This window comes from Drosophila simulans, chromosome 3L (genome assembly GCF_016746395.2).
Source record: "Drosophila simulans strain w501 chromosome 3L, Prin_Dsim_3.1, whole genome shotgun sequence".
In the NCBI taxonomy this organism is placed as follows: Eukaryota; Metazoa; Arthropoda; class Insecta; order Diptera; family Drosophilidae; genus Drosophila; species Drosophila simulans.
This window is the reverse complement of record NC_052522.2, coordinates 8,820,828-8,837,409: the sequence shown is the minus strand read 5'-3', so window position 1 is coordinate 8,837,409 and position 16,582 is coordinate 8,820,828. Positions and strand designations below refer to the sequence as shown.

The 16,582-nt window shown below is 46.4% G+C and overlaps 4 protein-coding genes across 9 annotated transcripts; 2 read left to right on the top strand and 2 right to left on the bottom strand.

The window, feature by feature from the left end:
* Positions 1–737: 737 nt before the first annotated feature.
* LOC6737373 (ubiquitin-protein ligase E3B) lies at positions 738–5,158 on the bottom strand. 2 transcript variants are annotated; one of them, XM_002084175.4, is made up of 7 exons: positions 4,703–5,158; positions 4,166–4,649; positions 3,723–4,103; positions 3,042–3,667; positions 2,863–2,981; positions 1,537–2,714; positions 738–1,475 (listed from the first exon to the last, which is right to left on the bottom strand). In XM_002084175.4, exons 1-7 carry the CDS (start codon positions 4,855–4,857, stop codon positions 1,191–1,193), a joined length of 3,228 nt encoding a protein of 1,075 aa, XP_002084211.1. In that variant the 5' UTR covers positions 4,858–5,158; the 3' UTR covers positions 738–1,190. The 2 variants fall into 2 exon arrangements, with proteins under 2 accessions (XP_002084211.1, XP_016031114.1); XM_016171169.3 differs by having other exon boundaries at positions 1,537–2,717; positions 4,703–5,157.
* Positions 5,159–5,590: 432 nt separating this feature from the next.
* On the top strand, positions 5,591–12,623 carry LOC6737372 (protein Smaug). Of its 5 annotated transcripts, XM_044923069.1 has the most exons (5): positions 6,097–6,451; positions 7,737–10,203; positions 10,262–10,530; positions 10,594–10,847; positions 11,756–12,623. In XM_044923069.1, exons 2-5 carry the CDS (start codon positions 7,835–7,837, stop codon positions 11,795–11,797), a joined length of 2,934 nt encoding a protein of 977 aa, XP_044779004.1. In that variant the 5' UTR covers positions 6,097–6,451; positions 7,737–7,834; the 3' UTR covers positions 11,798–12,623. The 5 variants fall into 5 exon arrangements, with proteins under 5 accessions (XP_016031111.1, XP_016031113.1, XP_016031112.1 ...); XM_016169900.3 differs by having other exon boundaries at positions 6,098–6,451; positions 10,262–10,847; XM_016169901.3 differs by lacking the exons at positions 6,097–6,451; positions 11,756–12,623 and adding an exon at positions 5,591–5,731 and having other exon boundaries at positions 10,262–11,740.
* Positions 12,624–13,035: 412 nt separating this feature from the next.
* Positions 13,036–14,186, top strand: LOC6737371 (UPF0193 protein EVG1 homolog). Its single transcript, XM_002084173.4, has 3 exons — positions 13,036–13,367; positions 13,473–13,844; positions 13,907–14,186. The coding sequence occupies exons 1-3, from the start codon at positions 13,163–13,165 to the stop codon at positions 14,080–14,082; spliced, it is 753 nt and encodes a 250-aa protein (XP_002084209.1). The 5' UTR covers positions 13,036–13,162; the 3' UTR covers positions 14,083–14,186.
* On the bottom strand, positions 14,160–16,560 carry LOC6737370 (protein phosphatase methylesterase 1). Its single transcript, XM_002084172.4, has 6 exons — positions 16,313–16,560; positions 16,046–16,244; positions 15,881–15,990; positions 15,249–15,560; positions 14,968–15,192; positions 14,160–14,905 (listed from the first exon to the last, which is right to left on the bottom strand). The coding sequence occupies exons 1-6, from the start codon at positions 16,384–16,386 to the stop codon at positions 14,596–14,598; spliced, it is 1,230 nt and encodes a 409-aa protein (XP_002084208.2). The 5' UTR covers positions 16,387–16,560; the 3' UTR covers positions 14,160–14,595.
* Between the last annotated feature and the right edge of the window lie 22 nt (positions 16,561–16,582).

Here is a 16,582-nt window from a genome sequence, read left to right as displayed (position 1 = left end):
TATTAAAATGGGAACCGGAACGGTACGCAACCCATAAAGATCCCTAACGATTGATGACCAGGATAAAAATCTCAAATTACCTCCGGGAATGCAGATTTAGTGCGGGGATAAAAACACGGAAAAAGGATCTTATCTTGCTTACAATGTTTAAAGTATTTATGTTTAGTTATTAATATATTTTTAAGTTCCATATAAAATTACCTAAAATGACTTTTGAATAACGTCTACATAATCATTGATCCTGCATCGTATATGTGTCTTTGATCATCTGGGGACATTTGAGGATCCTGCCCTAATCCCTGCTCGCATTTCCATTACCCGTCTCTGGTCATTAGTCATTCGGCAGGCAGATATGCAATTTCCGGTAATTCGTAACTCGACTAGCTTTGCATAAACTCCCAGCCATATTTCCGCTTATTCACCAGCGGACGGTACGGTCTAAGTGCCCCTGACCCGATCCCGATCGCGATCCTGACAACGACGACGACGACCCTCGACGAGTGTGACTCAGGCAATTAGCGGAGGAAGTGAGTCGAGGAGTTCGGGTCAGCAGACGGATTTGTGTCATTAGCGCACTCGCGCAGCTCGCCACTCGTGTCCGGCTTCATTTCCATTTTCATTCAGTTTTCGGTCTGGAAAAACCCGTGGAAATCTGAGCAGCGCTCACTAATTGCAAGTTTGTTATCTTTGGGAACGCGCTTAGGCTACCTTACGCTAGATAAATCTGATAAACAGGCTTACATTTTGCACATGAATCAGACACATAGATTTATTGTTGCTGGTTTTTTTTTCTTTCGTGGTTTACATGTAACTTTTGGCTTACACCGTACGTGGGTTAGATATTTGTTGTGTGCCATGCCACAATTTACAATATTTACTAGACATTTTCTCTTTTTCTCGTTTATCATCAGCCACCACATTGGAGTGTTCGTTCCAGTATTCGTAATTCAGCTTGCTATTTCTTGTGTACTCTTCGTTAGTTTATTATAGTTTTATCACAGCTATACGTTTATGTTTATTTGTTAATAATTGTGTTTCATATTGATTAAATATGTTTCTCAATCCGTTTGTGATGCGGCCACAAAAATATTTGAAATACATTTACACCAAATTGCCTACGAAAGAATACTTAAGAAGGAATAATAACATATTTCAATTAGGTAAGAAGTAGGGGAATATTTCAAGCTGTTTTACGACAACTCGAATCCGGTGTTGCTGCTCACAGCATAGCGAAGTTTGTCCCGCAGCGTGGACTTCTTTTGGTAGTTGGGCAGCTTCAGCAGGTTGAAGCAGGTCGACGAGGTGGGCAGGCGATTGAGTGGATCCTTCTTACGTATGGCGAAGAAACCGCGAATCACGCTTCCGATTGTGTCGCCCGTATCCTCATCATCACCCACCTCCACGCAACGAATCGAGAAGGGTGGCTCCAGATGGGCGAAACCCAAGAGCGGCGGCTTTGAGCAACTGGTGACAAACTGAAAAGTTGAACCCGGTTGGTTAGTGGCACCAATTTGACATGAACTATGAACGACTTACCTTTAGGAACAGCTTGCGCTCCTCCTCCGTGAAATCCTTGGCCAGGATATCCCAGAGCCAGACCACCACGCAATGGGAGTCGTGGAAGCCACCGTAATAATGAGTATGCTTTTGGAGATCCTTCAAGTCCAAAGGGCTAGTGTCCCCAGAAATAAGCCGCTGCAATTCGGGAGGCGAGAAAAGAGACAACCATTCTGGATTGATGATGCTGCGGAAGCCACGATTGAAAGCTATTGTCTGCTCGCGTATCTGGGTGTTCATGTGGAAAAAGGCCATGTAGTGTATGTAGACCAGCTTGTTGTGGTCATTAACCACACGCGACTTGCCACCCGGATGCAACGCGAGCGTGACAATTTTGCCCATTACATCCTGGTCAACGGAAAAGGTAAGGTTCAGATCGGATACATCTTGCTTATAGTGTTTTATAAAGGTAAGACTGCGATACAACTCGTTGTCCAGCGACGGCAGCTCGTCCATGCAGGAGTACAGAGCCTGTTGCGTCTGGCCGAGAAGCTGGGACAGGAAGAAGGAGGCAAACGGCACGTCCACCACAATGCCCTCGTACACCGCCTTGCCCAGCATGCGGCCCACGAACTCGAAGAGCTGCAAATGATTGTCCTGGACGTAGGAAATGGGCGAGGGATATAATCGCTGATCCGAGGTGGTTTTGAAGAGATTCAGCGACGGATCGAACACCTTTTTGATGGTCTCCTCAAGGAATTCCTTGAACACTCCATCCTGATCAATTCCTGCCTCGTGAAGTCCTTGTTGATTGATGAAACGCACGCGGATAACACCTTTTAGGGCTTGCGTGGGCTGGGCGGCCAGTTGCCGGTAGCCATCCTCCACAATACGATCGCGATGAATGACAATCAGTGCGGAGCGAGGCGAAGCGCAGGCACTCTCCGTCAGACCCATCACCGCCTTCTCATTCTGCACGAACTTGCGGAATAACTTGACCCGATCCTTGTGCGGTATAATGTGCGGCATCTTGGCGAGCAGCAGCATCGCGTTCCTCTTGGCCTTTTCCAGGTCGTTGATGAACGCGGAGGGTTTCACCTCTGGTATCAGCCAGTGGTTAGGTGGCGTGAAGAGGCGACGGCAATCGCGGCGGTACAAGCAAAGCATCAGAGTGTGCAACGAGAGGAAAACCGGATTCTGGACAATGTTCTTGGCACCTGCTGGAGATTGCAAAGTGCATTTAACATTTTCAGTCAATTAAATATAATTATAGTCTGATTCTATTAAATATTAATTGCTTATTTATAGCCGATGCATTTAGACTAACTAGGGAAAACTAATTAAATTTGATTAAAGCAGACTTACCCAAAAGATTATCGTTAATAAGTTTGTAGAGAATATTATTTAGGAAGTAGGTCAGCATCACGTAGTCGTTGAGTTTGAAAGGATTCTGCTCCGTGTACATTTCGTATTCATCCAGAATCCTGCAGAGATGGTTTAACATGTTTTAAAACTAAGTTCAGTTTTAAAATGAATCTACATACGTTACGTAGTGCGTCATGCAGTCGCAAAAGAGCATTAGCATGGCGGTCTGTGGCGTCTGCAAGTTTGATTCGGACTTGAGCAGCTCCAGATACTCCTTCATGCCGCAATTGGGGCCAAGGGACGTGATTAGCAACCAAATATCATATAGCACATTGTCGTTGTAGCAAATGCCAGTCAGAATGTCCAGTTTCATCTGGGAAAGCGTGTTGAGGGCGGCATAGTACATGCCGCAGATTCGGGACACCTGCACCACCTCAGCATTATCTAGCTTACGCCACTTTTGCTTGGACTGCTTGCTGCTCGCCACTCCCATTAGGTTTACACCTCTCGTGGAGCTGCGCTCCAAGGCCCGACGCAGCAGATTCGATGTGGATGGTTGTTGGGGAGATTGGAACTCGATCCGCTCGTAGTTAAGATTGATTTGCTTCAAGAGATCTCCCAGCAACAGTTTTATGCAGCGATGATCCCACAACATGTGGAACTGCTTCTTAACCAGTGCTACATTCTGATTCTGTGCAGGCTCTGCACCTGGAGTATGCCATCCTAAGAGCTCGTGCCACTGAGTGAATACTCCCTTGGTGGTCACCGTGTTGGGTATTAGTTCCAACAGCGATGTGGCGGTTTCCTATAAGGATTTAGCTTTAAGTTCCTCAATCAAGAAGCGTTTATGTAAAACTCACAGTCAGTAGTGGATAGGCCAACTCCTTGGACTCGCCTTGGCCATCGATGTTGAACAAATTCACTATGTTTCCCAGAAAAGCCAGGGACTTGGTGCCCGGCATGCTAGTGCCAAACTCCTCGAACCACTGCACGTCCCCCGAAATGCTAAGCGCCTTTTTAAGCAGCCCCAACGAGGAGAACTGTTCCAGGCACTGCGGTACACTCTGGTGCAGATGGTAGATTAACGCGGGCACAGACAGAATCTCCGACAGAAACATGGCCAGTAGATTTCGACTGAAGTTGCCATCGATCAGGGGACGAAGGCAAAGCGTAATGATGGCCACCAGGGTGACGGGCTTTACGGACAACTCCTCGCGAACAGTGCCGCGTAACAAAACGAGCTGGAGGATAATATGGAGGATAACATTAATAAGCTTAATAAAAAATTAAAAGTCCCATTTACCCGCATGATTTTGTAAAAATCGTGCTGCACCAGATGACCTTGAATATTACAGCAGATTTTTTGCATGGCCGGCTGCAGTTTCTCGAACTGCGCATTCCTGAGTATGGCCCACGATTTGGGCGCCGTGAAGACCACCAGAGTGTGCAGAAAGAGGGCAAGGGACAAGCTGTCGGCATGATTCTCCGGCTTCAGCTCCGGCAGCAATGTCAGGCAGTTCGTGAGCAGTATCTTGATGTGCGCGATCCAGGGCAGGCTGCGTTCCTTAAAAAGACAGAGGCCGGCATAGGATAGCTTGGTGTTCTCCGACTCCATTGCCTTGATGATGTAACGACAAATGCACTCCAGACGCTCCCGTGCACGCACATCGCCCTTGTCCAGCTTGATCTGGTTAAGGTAGCGACGTAGCACCGGATAGGCAGTGCTGGCCACGAGTTCCAGTTCCTTATCGTCCTGATTCTCAGTGAACATGGCATCGAAATCGAGTCTGCAAAATGGGTTACTAGTTGGGTTGTCCCATATATGTAGATGGGCACTTACATGATTCGTTTCTGGTACTTCCTACGCGCCGCATAGCCCTTGAGCGTGGACTGCAGCAGGATGGCCGCTTGTTCGCGTCGCTTTTCCAGCGCCCGCTCCTCCCGCGCCGCCTTCGTCTGCTCCAGGAAGCTGGTCTTTTGGTTTTGGGCAAACATTTTGCACTGCAGCAGGTTGATTGTATTTTGTTGATGATGTATTGTTGTTGGCGAGGGCGTTTGTTTTCGTTGGGATTGTGGCCGTTCCGGGATGTATTTATCGTTTCAATCACTTCCTCGAGCTGAACGCTATCCCAGAGCCTTGGTTCAGTGCATCGCTGGATTTTTCTGCATCGTAAATCGAGCAAATTGAAAAAGAAAATACCTTATTTTGTTCCAATTGGTGGTACAGTGTGACCGTCTCCGCTTCCTGTCAAATAACCACAGAAATAGTGCAAAGCGCGGAGATCATTTTTGTTGACAATTTTCTAGCTAAAAAAGTGGGTTGAGTCCGTGCTGCGTTAGCAGGGTCTAGAACCCAGGGTAGCTTTGTTGTTTGTTTTATAGTCCATCACCAAGAGAAAGTAATCGATAACCGCTTGCAAGAAACATCGACTGTATCGAGTACACATCGATTTTTGTTCCAGCACTAGCAACGCTGCGTTCGCGTGAATAAATAATTAATTAATTGCTGAAAAAATGGATTAGCTGGCGAAAACATGCATCCGACCAAGTGCAACAGCAGCCGTGCGCAGTACTCAGTAATCAGGCGTTTGTGAGCGGAAGCGCCATGAAATGTGTGTCTAAAAAAAAGTAATGGTTTAGCAAAAACAACAACGCTAAAGCCCAAAAGTGCTAATAAAAAGTACACACATACGCACTCACACACACGCGCGCGCGAGCAAAGGTGAAAATTATAAATTAATAAATACGCGATCCGATAGCATATCAAATTAGCAAAATATGCTCGATTCTCGTGCTGATCGAATCAAAACTGTGAATTGCAACAGAAAATAATTTCAAGGTTTGCAGCAGGCGAATAGAAGGCGAAAAGGTAATTGAAAAATAGAACGAATTTTGGCACAAGCGCACTGTAGCTATATATTTTTGTTGTCTGGCCGACCGTGGCTGGGTGGGTGGGGCGTGATTTTGGGGGCCAATCTTGTGTGTTCTGTGTACTGTGCGCTGCTGCTCTGTGTGGTGAAAACAACAAAACCCGCTTCCCCCGCAGGAGCCCCACCCCTCTCGCTCACATGTAATGCATGTAATTTACCGCAATTTTGCCCGTGCATTGCTCAGTGTGTCACTCTCACTCGCACACATACCAGTGCCGACGAGCGCAGCAAGGTCTCCGTCTGTGTGTGCGTGTAAGTGAGTGCTCTCCCCATTTTCTTGACAGCAGTAGCAGCATCAGCATCATTCCTGTCAGAAAAAAAAAGGCGCGCGCTCCTTTTCGCCCGTTTCGCTCTGCCTGCCGCTGCGCTGCTTCTGCAGCTCCACCATTTTCTTTCTAAATCGCTGACGCCAGCGCCAAATCATTCGCCATCAGCCGCTCCTCCTCCGCGGTGCTCCCCACTGCAGCTTCTCGTCTTCAGCTGAGCTTCGCTGTGCTAAACCAATTCTTCTGTTCTTTGTGGTTGGATCTGCAGTTTTGCAGATATAATCAAATTTATTCGCAACGTACATATGTAAATAAATGCGTTTGGAATATGCCAAGCGCCTGTGATCGCGACTGCTAAAAGGGCAGCCAAAATACGAAAACATATAAGAGCGTGTGAGTTTGTAGTATCCTGTACGTTTTCGTGTGTGTGCGTGTTTGCAATCTTTGAACTTTGAACTTTTGTTGAACTTCGGTCATTTTTTTTTTGTGCAAGCCGGTTAGAAAACAACAGCAATTGCAGTGACGCATAACCTCAAAGATCGTGCATGCACAAGTACCGTTAGATCGAGTCGCGCCAAACGACTCTCTTGCGCTCTCAGTCTCGCAGGAAAATGTGAAATTTCATATAAAACGTTACGTTATATAGTAAAGAAGTTAACATCGGTAAATTCCATAGCAGTGGCTTTGCTTTAAATGCAGTAATTGGCGTCCGTTATGTTTTACTGCTTGCTCACACACACTAACCTAAGTTGGGGTACCAATACACAGACATTGCCTTCGGCTTAGATTACAGTCAACACTCGATGTTGTAAGCCTCGATAAAGAATTAAAATACAGCGATTAGCTCTTGAAACTAACACTATATTTTACATTAAAAAAATATATAATTTTATTTTCCAAATTCTCCATTGACTCCCATGGTTGATTTGTTCAATGTTTTGTGTGCTTACTGTGGAAGCAACAAAAATCGAAGAAAGTCGCCAGAGTAAAAGCAATAATAACAACAACAGCAACGGCGGCAGAAGAAACAAGATTCAAAATGGGCACAAACGAAACTAAATGAAAAGTGCGAAACTGCAAAAAAATACAACCTAACCAAACTTCTCGCCCCCGCTCTACTTTCCCGCCCGGAAATCAAAATCCGAACGCCGCCAAGTCGAAATCAGCGATTTCGTATTTGAAATGTTTGTTATTTTATTGATTTATCGTCCCTCGTCATTTGCGCCATCAAAGCGAATCGAAGGTGTTATATATTTGTTGCTTGTTTATTTGCTTTCCTGATAAGCCAGCCGACCAAGCAAATGCTAATTTCCATTCGTCAATTACAGATAATTGTTGTTGCTATTGCGCTTGTAAATTTAACAAATTAGCGAAAACTGATTTGATTAAATTCGAACGTTATTTGCGGCTTAAAGTTTATTTTATTATCGCTGCACGGCACTCTAATCCCGAGTGGAGCAATGGCGACAAATCCATGGAATAAGGGAGAAGCTATTGATTGGATCACGTGGTTCGAAATTGTGATATTTTCCTATGGAAGTGATTAAGTTGGGCTAAACAAGGCTTTAACCGAATGATGCGACTCATTAAGCATAAACAATTTTATTATTACAGTCATAAAGTTTAGCTTTACATAATAGCTCAATTATTAATCCTATCCCGTTATCTTTACTTGCAGCAACGCAACCAAATAACCACAAAGAAGCCGTAACAAATACAATACCATAAACTATAATAGGCACTATCCCCAAAAAACAAGAAGCAACTAACAACGAGATGAAGTACGCAACTGGAACTGACAACGCGATGACCTCCGGCATCAGCGGCCAAACCAATAACTCTAACAGTGCATCCAACGAGATGCAGCCAACCACATCAACGCCTACTGCAGTCCACAAGGAGGCCACATCCACGGCCACGACGACGGCGACATACGCCAATGGCAATCCCAATCCTAGCGCCAATCCCAGCCAGAGCCAGCCGTCCAATGCGCTGTTTTGCGAGCAGGTGACCACAGTGACAAATCTCTTCGAGAAGTGGAACGACTGCGAGCGAACCGTCGTGATGTACGCGCTGCTCAAGCGGCTGCGCTATCCGAGCCTCAAGTTTCTACAGTATTCCATCGACAGCAACCTGACCCAGAACCTGGGCACCTCGCAGACCAATCTGAGCAGCGTGGTCATTGACATCAATGCCAACAATCCGGTGTACCTGCAGAATTTACTCAACGCCTACAAGACGTTCCAGCCATGTGACCTGCTCGACGCCATGTCCTCCTCGTCGTCCGACAAGGACTCGATGCCGTGCTACGGCAGTGATTTCCAGATCACCACGTCGGCGCAGTGTGACGAGCGGAAGCTGTATGCCCGCAAAGAGGACATTCTGCATGAAGTACTCAACATGCTGCCACTGCTGAAGCCGGGCAATGAGGAGGCCAAGCTTATCTACCTGACCCTCATCCCAGTGGCCGTCAAGGACACCATGCAGCAAATTGTGCCCACGGAGTTGGTGCAGCAGATCTTCTCGTACCTACTCATCCATCCGGCTATCACCAGCGAGGACAGACGTTCGCTCAATATTTGGCTGCGTCACTTGGAGGATCATATCCAAGCGGCTGCGGCGGGCCTGACAAATCGCAGTTACTTCCTGCAGCCCTCACCGCAACTGGTCGCTGGTGGCAGCTCAACAGGCAGTGGTAGCTGTTCCTCTTCGGCGACCAGTTCTTCGACGGCCTCCTGTTCGTCGGTGGCCTCATCCTCGTTGTGCCCGGCAAGCGGCAGCCGTTCCTCACGCACCAACGACTGGCAAACGATCGCCCCGCCCAGCAAGCAATTGCAAAACAAATTGGCCGGTGATTGGCGTGGCAGTGGAGGCGGCAGCTCCAGCGGGTCGATCAATCCACTCTGTGATAATCTTAATGGTATTACCCTGAACGAATTAGCTTCTAGTCAGAACAGTCTCGGCCTGTCGCTGGAGGGCAGCTCTTCCCTGGTCAACGGTGTGGTCGCCGGCGCAGGCTCAATGCTGGGAATCGGTGGTGGCGACGATCATGACACGTCATTTAGCAAGAATGGCACGGAGATTCTCGATTTTGACCCGGTGACGGCGGACATGGGTGAGGCCTGTAGTCTGGCCAGCAGTAGCCTTTGTGGACGTAACGGTGGAAATACTGTTGAGGATCGATCGCAACCTCCGCCGAATCTTCAGCAGCAGTTGCTTCAGCCTCCGCCCTACGCCTCGATCCTTATGGGAAACGTGGGCGATCAGTTCGGAGAGATCAACCGATGGAGCCTGGACAGCAAGATTGCAGCCCTGAAGACGCGTCGCTCTAACAGCCTCACCACGCAAACGATCTCTAGCTGTTCCAGCTCGTCTAACTCATCGGTGATCACGGTCAATGACAACTGCTCCAATTCAACGGAGAATCTGGCACAGTTCGCCAACAAGCCCCGTAGTTTTTCCTTATCGATTGAGCATCAGCGCGGAGCCTTGATGAACAGCGGTTCCGATACTCGACTGGATGAATTCAAGCCCAATTATATTAAGTTCCACACGCGCAACGTGGGCATGTCGGGAATCGGACTCTGGCTAAAATCCTTGCGTCTGCACAAGTACATCGAGCTGTTCAAGAACATGACGTACGAGGAGATGCTCTTGATCACCGAGGACTTTCTGCAGAGTGTTGGCGTCACCAAGGGCGCTTCCCACAAGCTTGCCCTTTGCATTGATAAGCTGAAGGAGCGGGCCAATATTCTTAACCGGGTAGAACAAGAACTGCTAACGGGTCAAATGGAGCTGAGCACGGCGGTCGAGGAGCTAACAAACATTGTGCTGACACCAATGAAACCACTGGAGTCTCCGGGGCCACCGGAGGAAAACATTGGTTTGCGTTTTCTTAAGGTCATTGACATTGTGACCAATACGTTGCAGCAGGATCCGTATGCTGTTCAAGACGACGAGACTTTGGGTGTGCTTATGTGGATTCTAGACCGCTCTATCCACAACGAGGCATTTATGAATCATGCAAGTCAACTCAAGGACCTGAAGTTTAAGTTGTCCAAGATGAAGATCTCCATGGTTCCCAAAATGCATCACGTTAAGCCAGCCGGCGTCGGGCCAAACAATGGGAACATTAACAAGCCAAGGTAAGGTTTTGAATAAGATAAAAAAGTAATGCATTTTAAAAATGTGCTTTTATTTTAGATGGAATGGTAAGACTCGCAAATGCGATACTAAAAGTGGCAGCAACGATAGGATTAACAACCGCAAAAACTCCAACGACATGCTAAACTTTTCGCTAAATTGCTTGCCGCACCCGCTGCCCCATCATTCGCAGCAGGCTCCGCCGCCTCTGCCGCAGTTTGACTACAACGGCTATGGCGGCGGTCCATCCCATCAGCCGCAGTACAAGAGCTCCTCGTACCCAAGCTTCATGGGTAATCCTCAGCAGCAGCCACCACCGCCGCCGTCTAGTAAGTCACACCATCATCCCCAGCAGATGCAACAGATGCTGCAGCAACACAACCACTTTCCAGCGCTGCCTCAGCAGACGCCACCACAATCGCATCGCCGGTCGCTGAATAATCTTATTCTGGTGGCCGGAGGTCCGCAGCAACCGCAGCAATTGATATTCAAGCCCGGTCAGGGAGTGCTCACCAACAACGGATCTAACGACAACCTGGGATTGGAACGCAATCAGCAGCCGCAGCAGCAGCAGCAGAGAAAACTTAGCGGAGGAGTGTCCAGTGCGGAGCAACAACCAAAGAAGACCATGGCAGCTGTTGTGATGGTTAGTAATCCAAACCAGAATCAGGACCAGCACGATCAGCCCCAGATCCTGATCAACAACAATAATAACAACAGCATGCTGAACAACAATTTGATTAACCAGCAACAGTTGCAACTGTTGGCAGCAGCTGCCGCCGCCGTGGGCAGTGGCAGCTGTCTGTGCTCCAATGGTGGTGGTGGTGCCTGTGTCCACAATCTCTGTCACCAAAGCAGCAAGAACAACAGCCATGGCGTAGACCATTGCCTGTCCCAGTCACCGTTGGGCAGCCTGGGCATGTCGCCCCATGTCACCGAGTACAAGATGAACGACTTTAAAAGCCTAGAACAGCTGGAGACGTTGTGTCGCCAAATGACTGAACAGGCAATGAACTGAGCAAGATTCTGGGCTATCTGAGTTTTGAAATCATCATGTAATGGCGTTAGATTTGAGGCTGCCAGCAGTTTTTGTGTTCACTTAGCTTTGAGCCGTGTTTGATGTTTGATTTCATAAACGAACATAAATGTTTTTATATTTAGATATTTAAGATTCGTGTCTGTTTGTGTCGCGTCAAGTTGTCCACCCTGCGTCTCCTTTCACATCCCGTTCTGTAATCGTTTTTAGTTAGTAAGACGATAGTTTGTTTTAATGTTAAGTTTATTAACTGTATGTCAAGGCGCCCCCAAAGATATGATCAACTGACTCGGGCCCGCAGGACCAACGGCTGGCCGGTGGACTTGTGGAGCCCCGACGGAAATCCCATGTCGGCTGTCAGCGGGGTCGTGGCATCTTACTGTCAATGTTATTAATGTATAGGTTTCGTAAATGTTGTCGCCATTTATGTAGTTAAACTAACAAGCCAAGCCCCACAACAAAAAACAAACACACACACACATCGCAACAACAGAATACAGTAACTTCTCTCTACCTAGGAAAATTTGGCCAAATTTGATCAACATTTTACGCTATTCTAAACCCCAATCACAACATCGACTATTTCACTCACTATCAACAACGTCGCCAAATGAAAGAAATACCGCGGATTTGAACGACGACGAAAAAAGTTTATCTAGTAAAAAATTATAAAATGAACTCTGCATCGTGACCATGAGACTGACTAAGATTACTTTTCGCAACTATAAAAACTAGAAGGAAGAAAGCTGGATGGAGAGGGAATTGAAAAGTGAGAATTGAGAAACGAGAGCTGAGAATTGTTTGCGCGAATCAAAACTAGGCTTGCTGAATGAAGTAGTAGTCACATAATGGATATGTTTATATATACACGTACACATAATTTATTTTAAATTAAAAGGAACATATTTGCTGAACCGTAACTGCACCAGAGGAAATCGCAACGGCGGAAACTACCACTAGACTAAACTTTAACAGAAAAGAGTTTCAATGTTTCACTGTTTGTGTTTGAGAATCGGAACCACATATTGTATTTTGCATATTTAAGCGTAAGCCAAACCCATGTATTGCATACCGATCATGATCATCATTGTCATTGATTAGATTATCTCTACTATTACTATTATGTTTGCTTTAGTCAATTGTTTATAATGTAAATGGCAAGCCAATCACTCGATATGTTATGTTTTAGTTGTTTTTTAAAAATTATATATATTTATATATACAAATGTATGTCGCTAAGCTTAGGTTCAAACAAAAAACGACGATGGGCCAAGCTGGAAAAAGAAGGCAGCCAAAAAATATTTACCTTAAGAGCGTAAAAACGTGTAGTCTAATTGTAAATGTATAAAACCGAACAAATGCATGTGTAAAAATCTTGGTTGGAAATGTTTTTGTTTTCTAATTTTTCGTCGATATTTCCAAGATTCGTTTGTTATCAACAACCGCAACACTGTAAATCGCAGATGCTTTTATTTAATGATAAAAACCTATTGTACGGCCAGTTGGGATACACAAGATAATCGAAACCTAATTGTCAAACTTTAGCGAGTTCAAAACGATCCACAAACTAAATGGTTTATTGTAAAAGTGCAACTACTCGTAGACGAATGTGCATAAGTCAGTTAAATGTTCGCAAGTTTATCATAATGCGAGCATAAACCAAGCGTGTACCTACCCACACATATACACACATACAATACCTACATATATTTATTTTCAATAAATTATTTCGAGATTTAAAAATACCCACCCATGCTGTTTACCTAACAACCCAGGTTGCCAAGCGTCTCTACTTTTGTTGTCCGGCGAAAAACAACTTCATACCGAGGCTAGCCTTCAAACACGCCACACGAAATTATCGAAGCGATTTTCTATAGTATATACAAGCCTAACTTTTCCGAAGCAAAAATTATTAGCTTTACAGAATGAGCCGACATCGCTTCAACAACGTGCAGATCAAGGCTTTGCCCGGTGGTCTGATGCCCCACCACGAACCGGATGCGGATGGCGGACAGCCCGGTTCGCAGAAGCTGCCCATGTGGCCCAGTGAACGCATTCCGCCTGGCGGAGCTGGAGCCTTCCACTCGGCCAAGGTGCAATATAGCAAGGAGACGGCCGATCTGATCCGATGTAAGTGGGTTTTGGGCATGCCAAACTGCTAAGGAATGAGGATAAGAGGACCATCCATAAAGATAATCGTGTAAATTTTGCGCTTCGTTATAACCTCCCACTTAGTGCTTGTCAAGGAGTCCAAGATGTCGATGTTGGTACGCAAGCAGATCGATGAGAGCCTGCGCAATGGGGAGCCATTACCCCTGCCCGAACCGCCGCGTCCCAATACCAACAACGATCCTGACAAGGAGACACTGGCCATTTTAGATCGGGCGCGCAATGCCAAGCGTAAGAATCTACGGCAGATCGAGGCGAGCGGAGCCTACAAGCAGAGCTACTACCGCCCGCCCGCCGACAACCGGATGCATGGAGAGAAGGCCAAGTCGCAGCTGCAGTTCACCATGGCCGGCACTCATTTGCCGGATCCGGCGATCAAGCCGCGACGTCGTCCGCGTGAAGAGCAACTGGTGACGGAGGAGGATATCATAAACGAGCGTAAGTTGGAATATTTCTTAAGTATAAGAATAATTATACATTGAGGTGGCTTGCTCCTGCAGTTTTGGACCAAATCAACGAGCGTGCCGAGTGGTTGACGGAAATGGAGTCCATGGGGCAGGGTAAGAAGTATCGTCCGGAGATTCGTGACCAGATTGCCGAGCGTCTGCGTCGCATTCAGGCGCTGGAGTCCAAGATGAAGATGAAGTCCGATGGCGGCTTCCGTTTCGTGGACTAAATGTGTTATCCTGTTTTTAAAGTTTCATGATTTCCTTGACACGACGAGCAAACCAAATAAATAAATTCCAAGATTCATTTGAATTTTATGGGAATTTATGGTAACACTCGATTAATAAATAGCTTTATTCAACTTATTCGCTTTCGTATAATTTGGATTTCGTTAAATTTTCGTTTGATCTGGCACATATTTAATACACACTCATTATAACAATGCAAGAAGCCCAAACGCAAGCACTTTAGACCTTAGATTTTGGCAAAATGAGTATAAAGTACAATGTTGAAAATTCAAGTGGTTTAATTAAAAGTACCGAATAAATTACTGGATTATTAGTTTATGTGTATATAGAATATACGGCTGTATATATCTGGACCTACGCACTACATTTTGTATATATATATATATATGTATATGCACGCATCTGTAAGTTCAAAGAGTAATGCTCCTCCATTCAAAAATAGACTTTTGTGACCTCAGTTTGTGCTCAACCTCGGATTCAGGGGGTGGTTGTGTTTAGCACGACGGCATGTGGCAACGAAATTCGCTGGCTGCTTCTGCAAACCGATTCCGGATCAAGTAGCCGCTTATAACCTCAGCCACCTCGTGTGGACGGTCCTCGTGCACGGCGTGACCGCAGCGGGCCAGGACCTGCATCTGGAAGCGACCCTGCATCTGGCCAACAGTCAGAGTGCGATCCAGTCCGTCGATGCTGGCGAGTAGCAGTTGCTTGGGCAGGCGCAAGTTGAGGAACTTATCGCTCAGCCCCGAAAACCAGCCCACCCAGTACTTCTCCGACTTGGACAGATCAATGCGCCAGGTATAACTGAGAAAAAATCAATGAAAAATTGGTGTTTTGCCTAAAATAAACTAAATAAGTCTACGTACTTTTTGGCCGCTTCGGTTGTCGATTTGGTCGTGTTGGGCTTCTTGAAATCCGCGCCAGCTGCGGCACTTTCTGAGGAGCCATCGGCGGCGTCATCGCCCGGCGGTGACGATTCTTCATCCTCCGAAATGCTAAACGGATTGGGAAACATACTGTTGTGGTGGGCCTCCTCCAATACATCATCGGGTAATGGCAGATCATTCGTTGCCAGTTTGTTCGTTGTACAGCTGCGTGGGATTGATTTATTATTACTTTTTTTGGCAATTACGACAGTCCTACTCACTTGATTATCTGTCCCGGCATGGACACTTTGGCGCTGTCCACATTGCGCACTTGGCCGCTTCGAATGCACCATTCGATAGCATTCGGAATACTCTGGAAATACTTTGGACGGGAGCGCAGAAAGCTCTGCATGCTGGCCAGTGCCTCCATGGCAGTGCCCTCCACAACATCGATGACGGTAATTCCAATCAAGTTGGGCACCAGAGCCATGTGGGCAAAGTGGACGGCGATGGCGCCGCCCATCGAGTGGCCAACCACAAAAAGCTGCGGCACTTCTTCAGGATAGAGCTTCAGTATTAAGTCACCGATGTCCCTGTTTAGAATATTTTAAAAATTATAGATATTTTCAAATGCTATAAAAACCAAACTAAAATCCCAAATGAGTAATCGTTCTTAAAACAAATAGATCGACCTCATTTAAGCACAGTGCGCTATTTTTATAATTAAAGAGATTATGCAAGTTTAGCCTGATCGTTCATACAGCTAATAGTTAATGCGAGAAGTTTTACTCGACAAAATCTTAAAAATATTGATTTTTATATGTAAGTAGTAGGAAAATACGCATGACCATCTCTAAAACATATTTTACGAACAATTTTTTAAGACATTAATGGTTTTGTGGATTCAACTCACTTAGCCAGCGTATCCGCGGAGAGATCGTCCTCGTCGTCCACCTTGCTGTCCCCATGACCTCGCATATCGATGCACAGGCACTGGCAGTGGATCATGCTGGTCACCTCGGACTTAAATGGATATACAAGTTAAGACTAATCAATTTAATATTTGGGAGTTACTCACACAAAAGTGGGCCCATGTGAGGGCAGAATAGCCACCGCCGTGGAGCAGAAGGAGAACTGGACCCGGCTTCTCCGGCTGCTTGGTGCGATAGATGCGAAAGGTGCGATGCTCATCCACCGTGACGTCCTCCTTCTCCGCGAAGAATTCGTTCCACATGCCCGGCTTGTAGTCGCGGATGCGCGACTTCTTGAACGAGTCCCTGTAATTAGCCAAATCGGGTAGAGATTGCGTACTCCCCACTCCAGTCGCAAAATCATCTGCACTTACGCTCTGCCAATGCGCCCGCCAGGAATTGTGGGTGGCAGCTTGCCCTTCAACATTGTGCGCTGTAAACTCGACATTGATTCGATTGTCTTCGCAGCGGGGTCAACAGGTGGTGCTCCTACGGTGCAGGTGCTAGTGGTTATTCGCACAGTCGTTGCTCGCAATTATCCGTTTTCGAAAACAAAAAATAGTTCCAATTCAACGAAGATAAATTGCAGTGTGACCGTGATCGAGAAAACCGTAACTGACGCCAGCTGGCAGCGCTGTTTCAAG

Excerpts from the sequence above, each read along its gene's own strand:
- LOC6737372 (XM_016169901.3), top strand. The coding sequence starts at position 7,835 with ATGAAGTACGCAACTGGAACTGACAACGCGATGACCTCCGGCATCAGC. Across the intron at positions 10,204-10,261 it reads GGGAACATTAACAAGCCAAG|ATGGAATGGTAAGACTCGCA; the intron begins GTAAGGTTTTGA and ends CTTTTATTTTAG.
- LOC6737371 (XM_002084173.4), top strand. The coding sequence starts at position 13,163 with ATGAGCCGACATCGCTTCAACAACGTGCAGATCAAGGCTTTGCCCGGT. Across the intron at positions 13,368-13,472 it reads GACGGCCGATCTGATCCGAT|TGCTTGTCAAGGAGTCCAAG; the intron begins GTAAGTGGGTTT and ends CCTCCCACTTAG. Across the intron at positions 13,845-13,906 it reads GGAGGATATCATAAACGAGC|TTTTGGACCAAATCAACGAG; the intron begins GTAAGTTGGAAT and ends TTGCTCCTGCAG.
- LOC6737370 (XM_002084172.4), bottom strand. The coding sequence starts at position 16,386 with ATGTCGAGTTTACAGCGCACAATGTTGAAGGGCAAGCTGCCACCCACA. Across the intron at positions 16,245-16,312 it reads GGCGGGCGCATTGGCAGAGC|GGACTCGTTCAAGAAGTCGC; the intron begins GTAAGTGCAGAT and ends GGCTAATTACAG. Across the intron at positions 15,991-16,045 it reads TCACATGGGCCCACTTTTGT|TCCGAGGTGACCAGCATGAT; the intron begins GTGAGTAACTCC and ends TATCCATTTAAG.
- LOC6737373 (XM_016171169.3), bottom strand. The coding sequence starts at position 4,857 with ATGTTTGCCCAAAACCAAAAGACCAGCTTCCTGGAGCAGACGAAGGCG. Across the intron at positions 4,650-4,702 it reads AAGTACCAGAAACGAATCAT|ACTCGATTTCGATGCCATGT; the intron begins GTAAGTGCCCAT and ends CCCATTTTGCAG. Across the intron at positions 4,104-4,165 it reads ATTTTTACAAAATCATGCGG|CTCGTTTTGTTACGCGGCAC; the intron begins GTAAATGGGACT and ends ATTATCCTCCAG.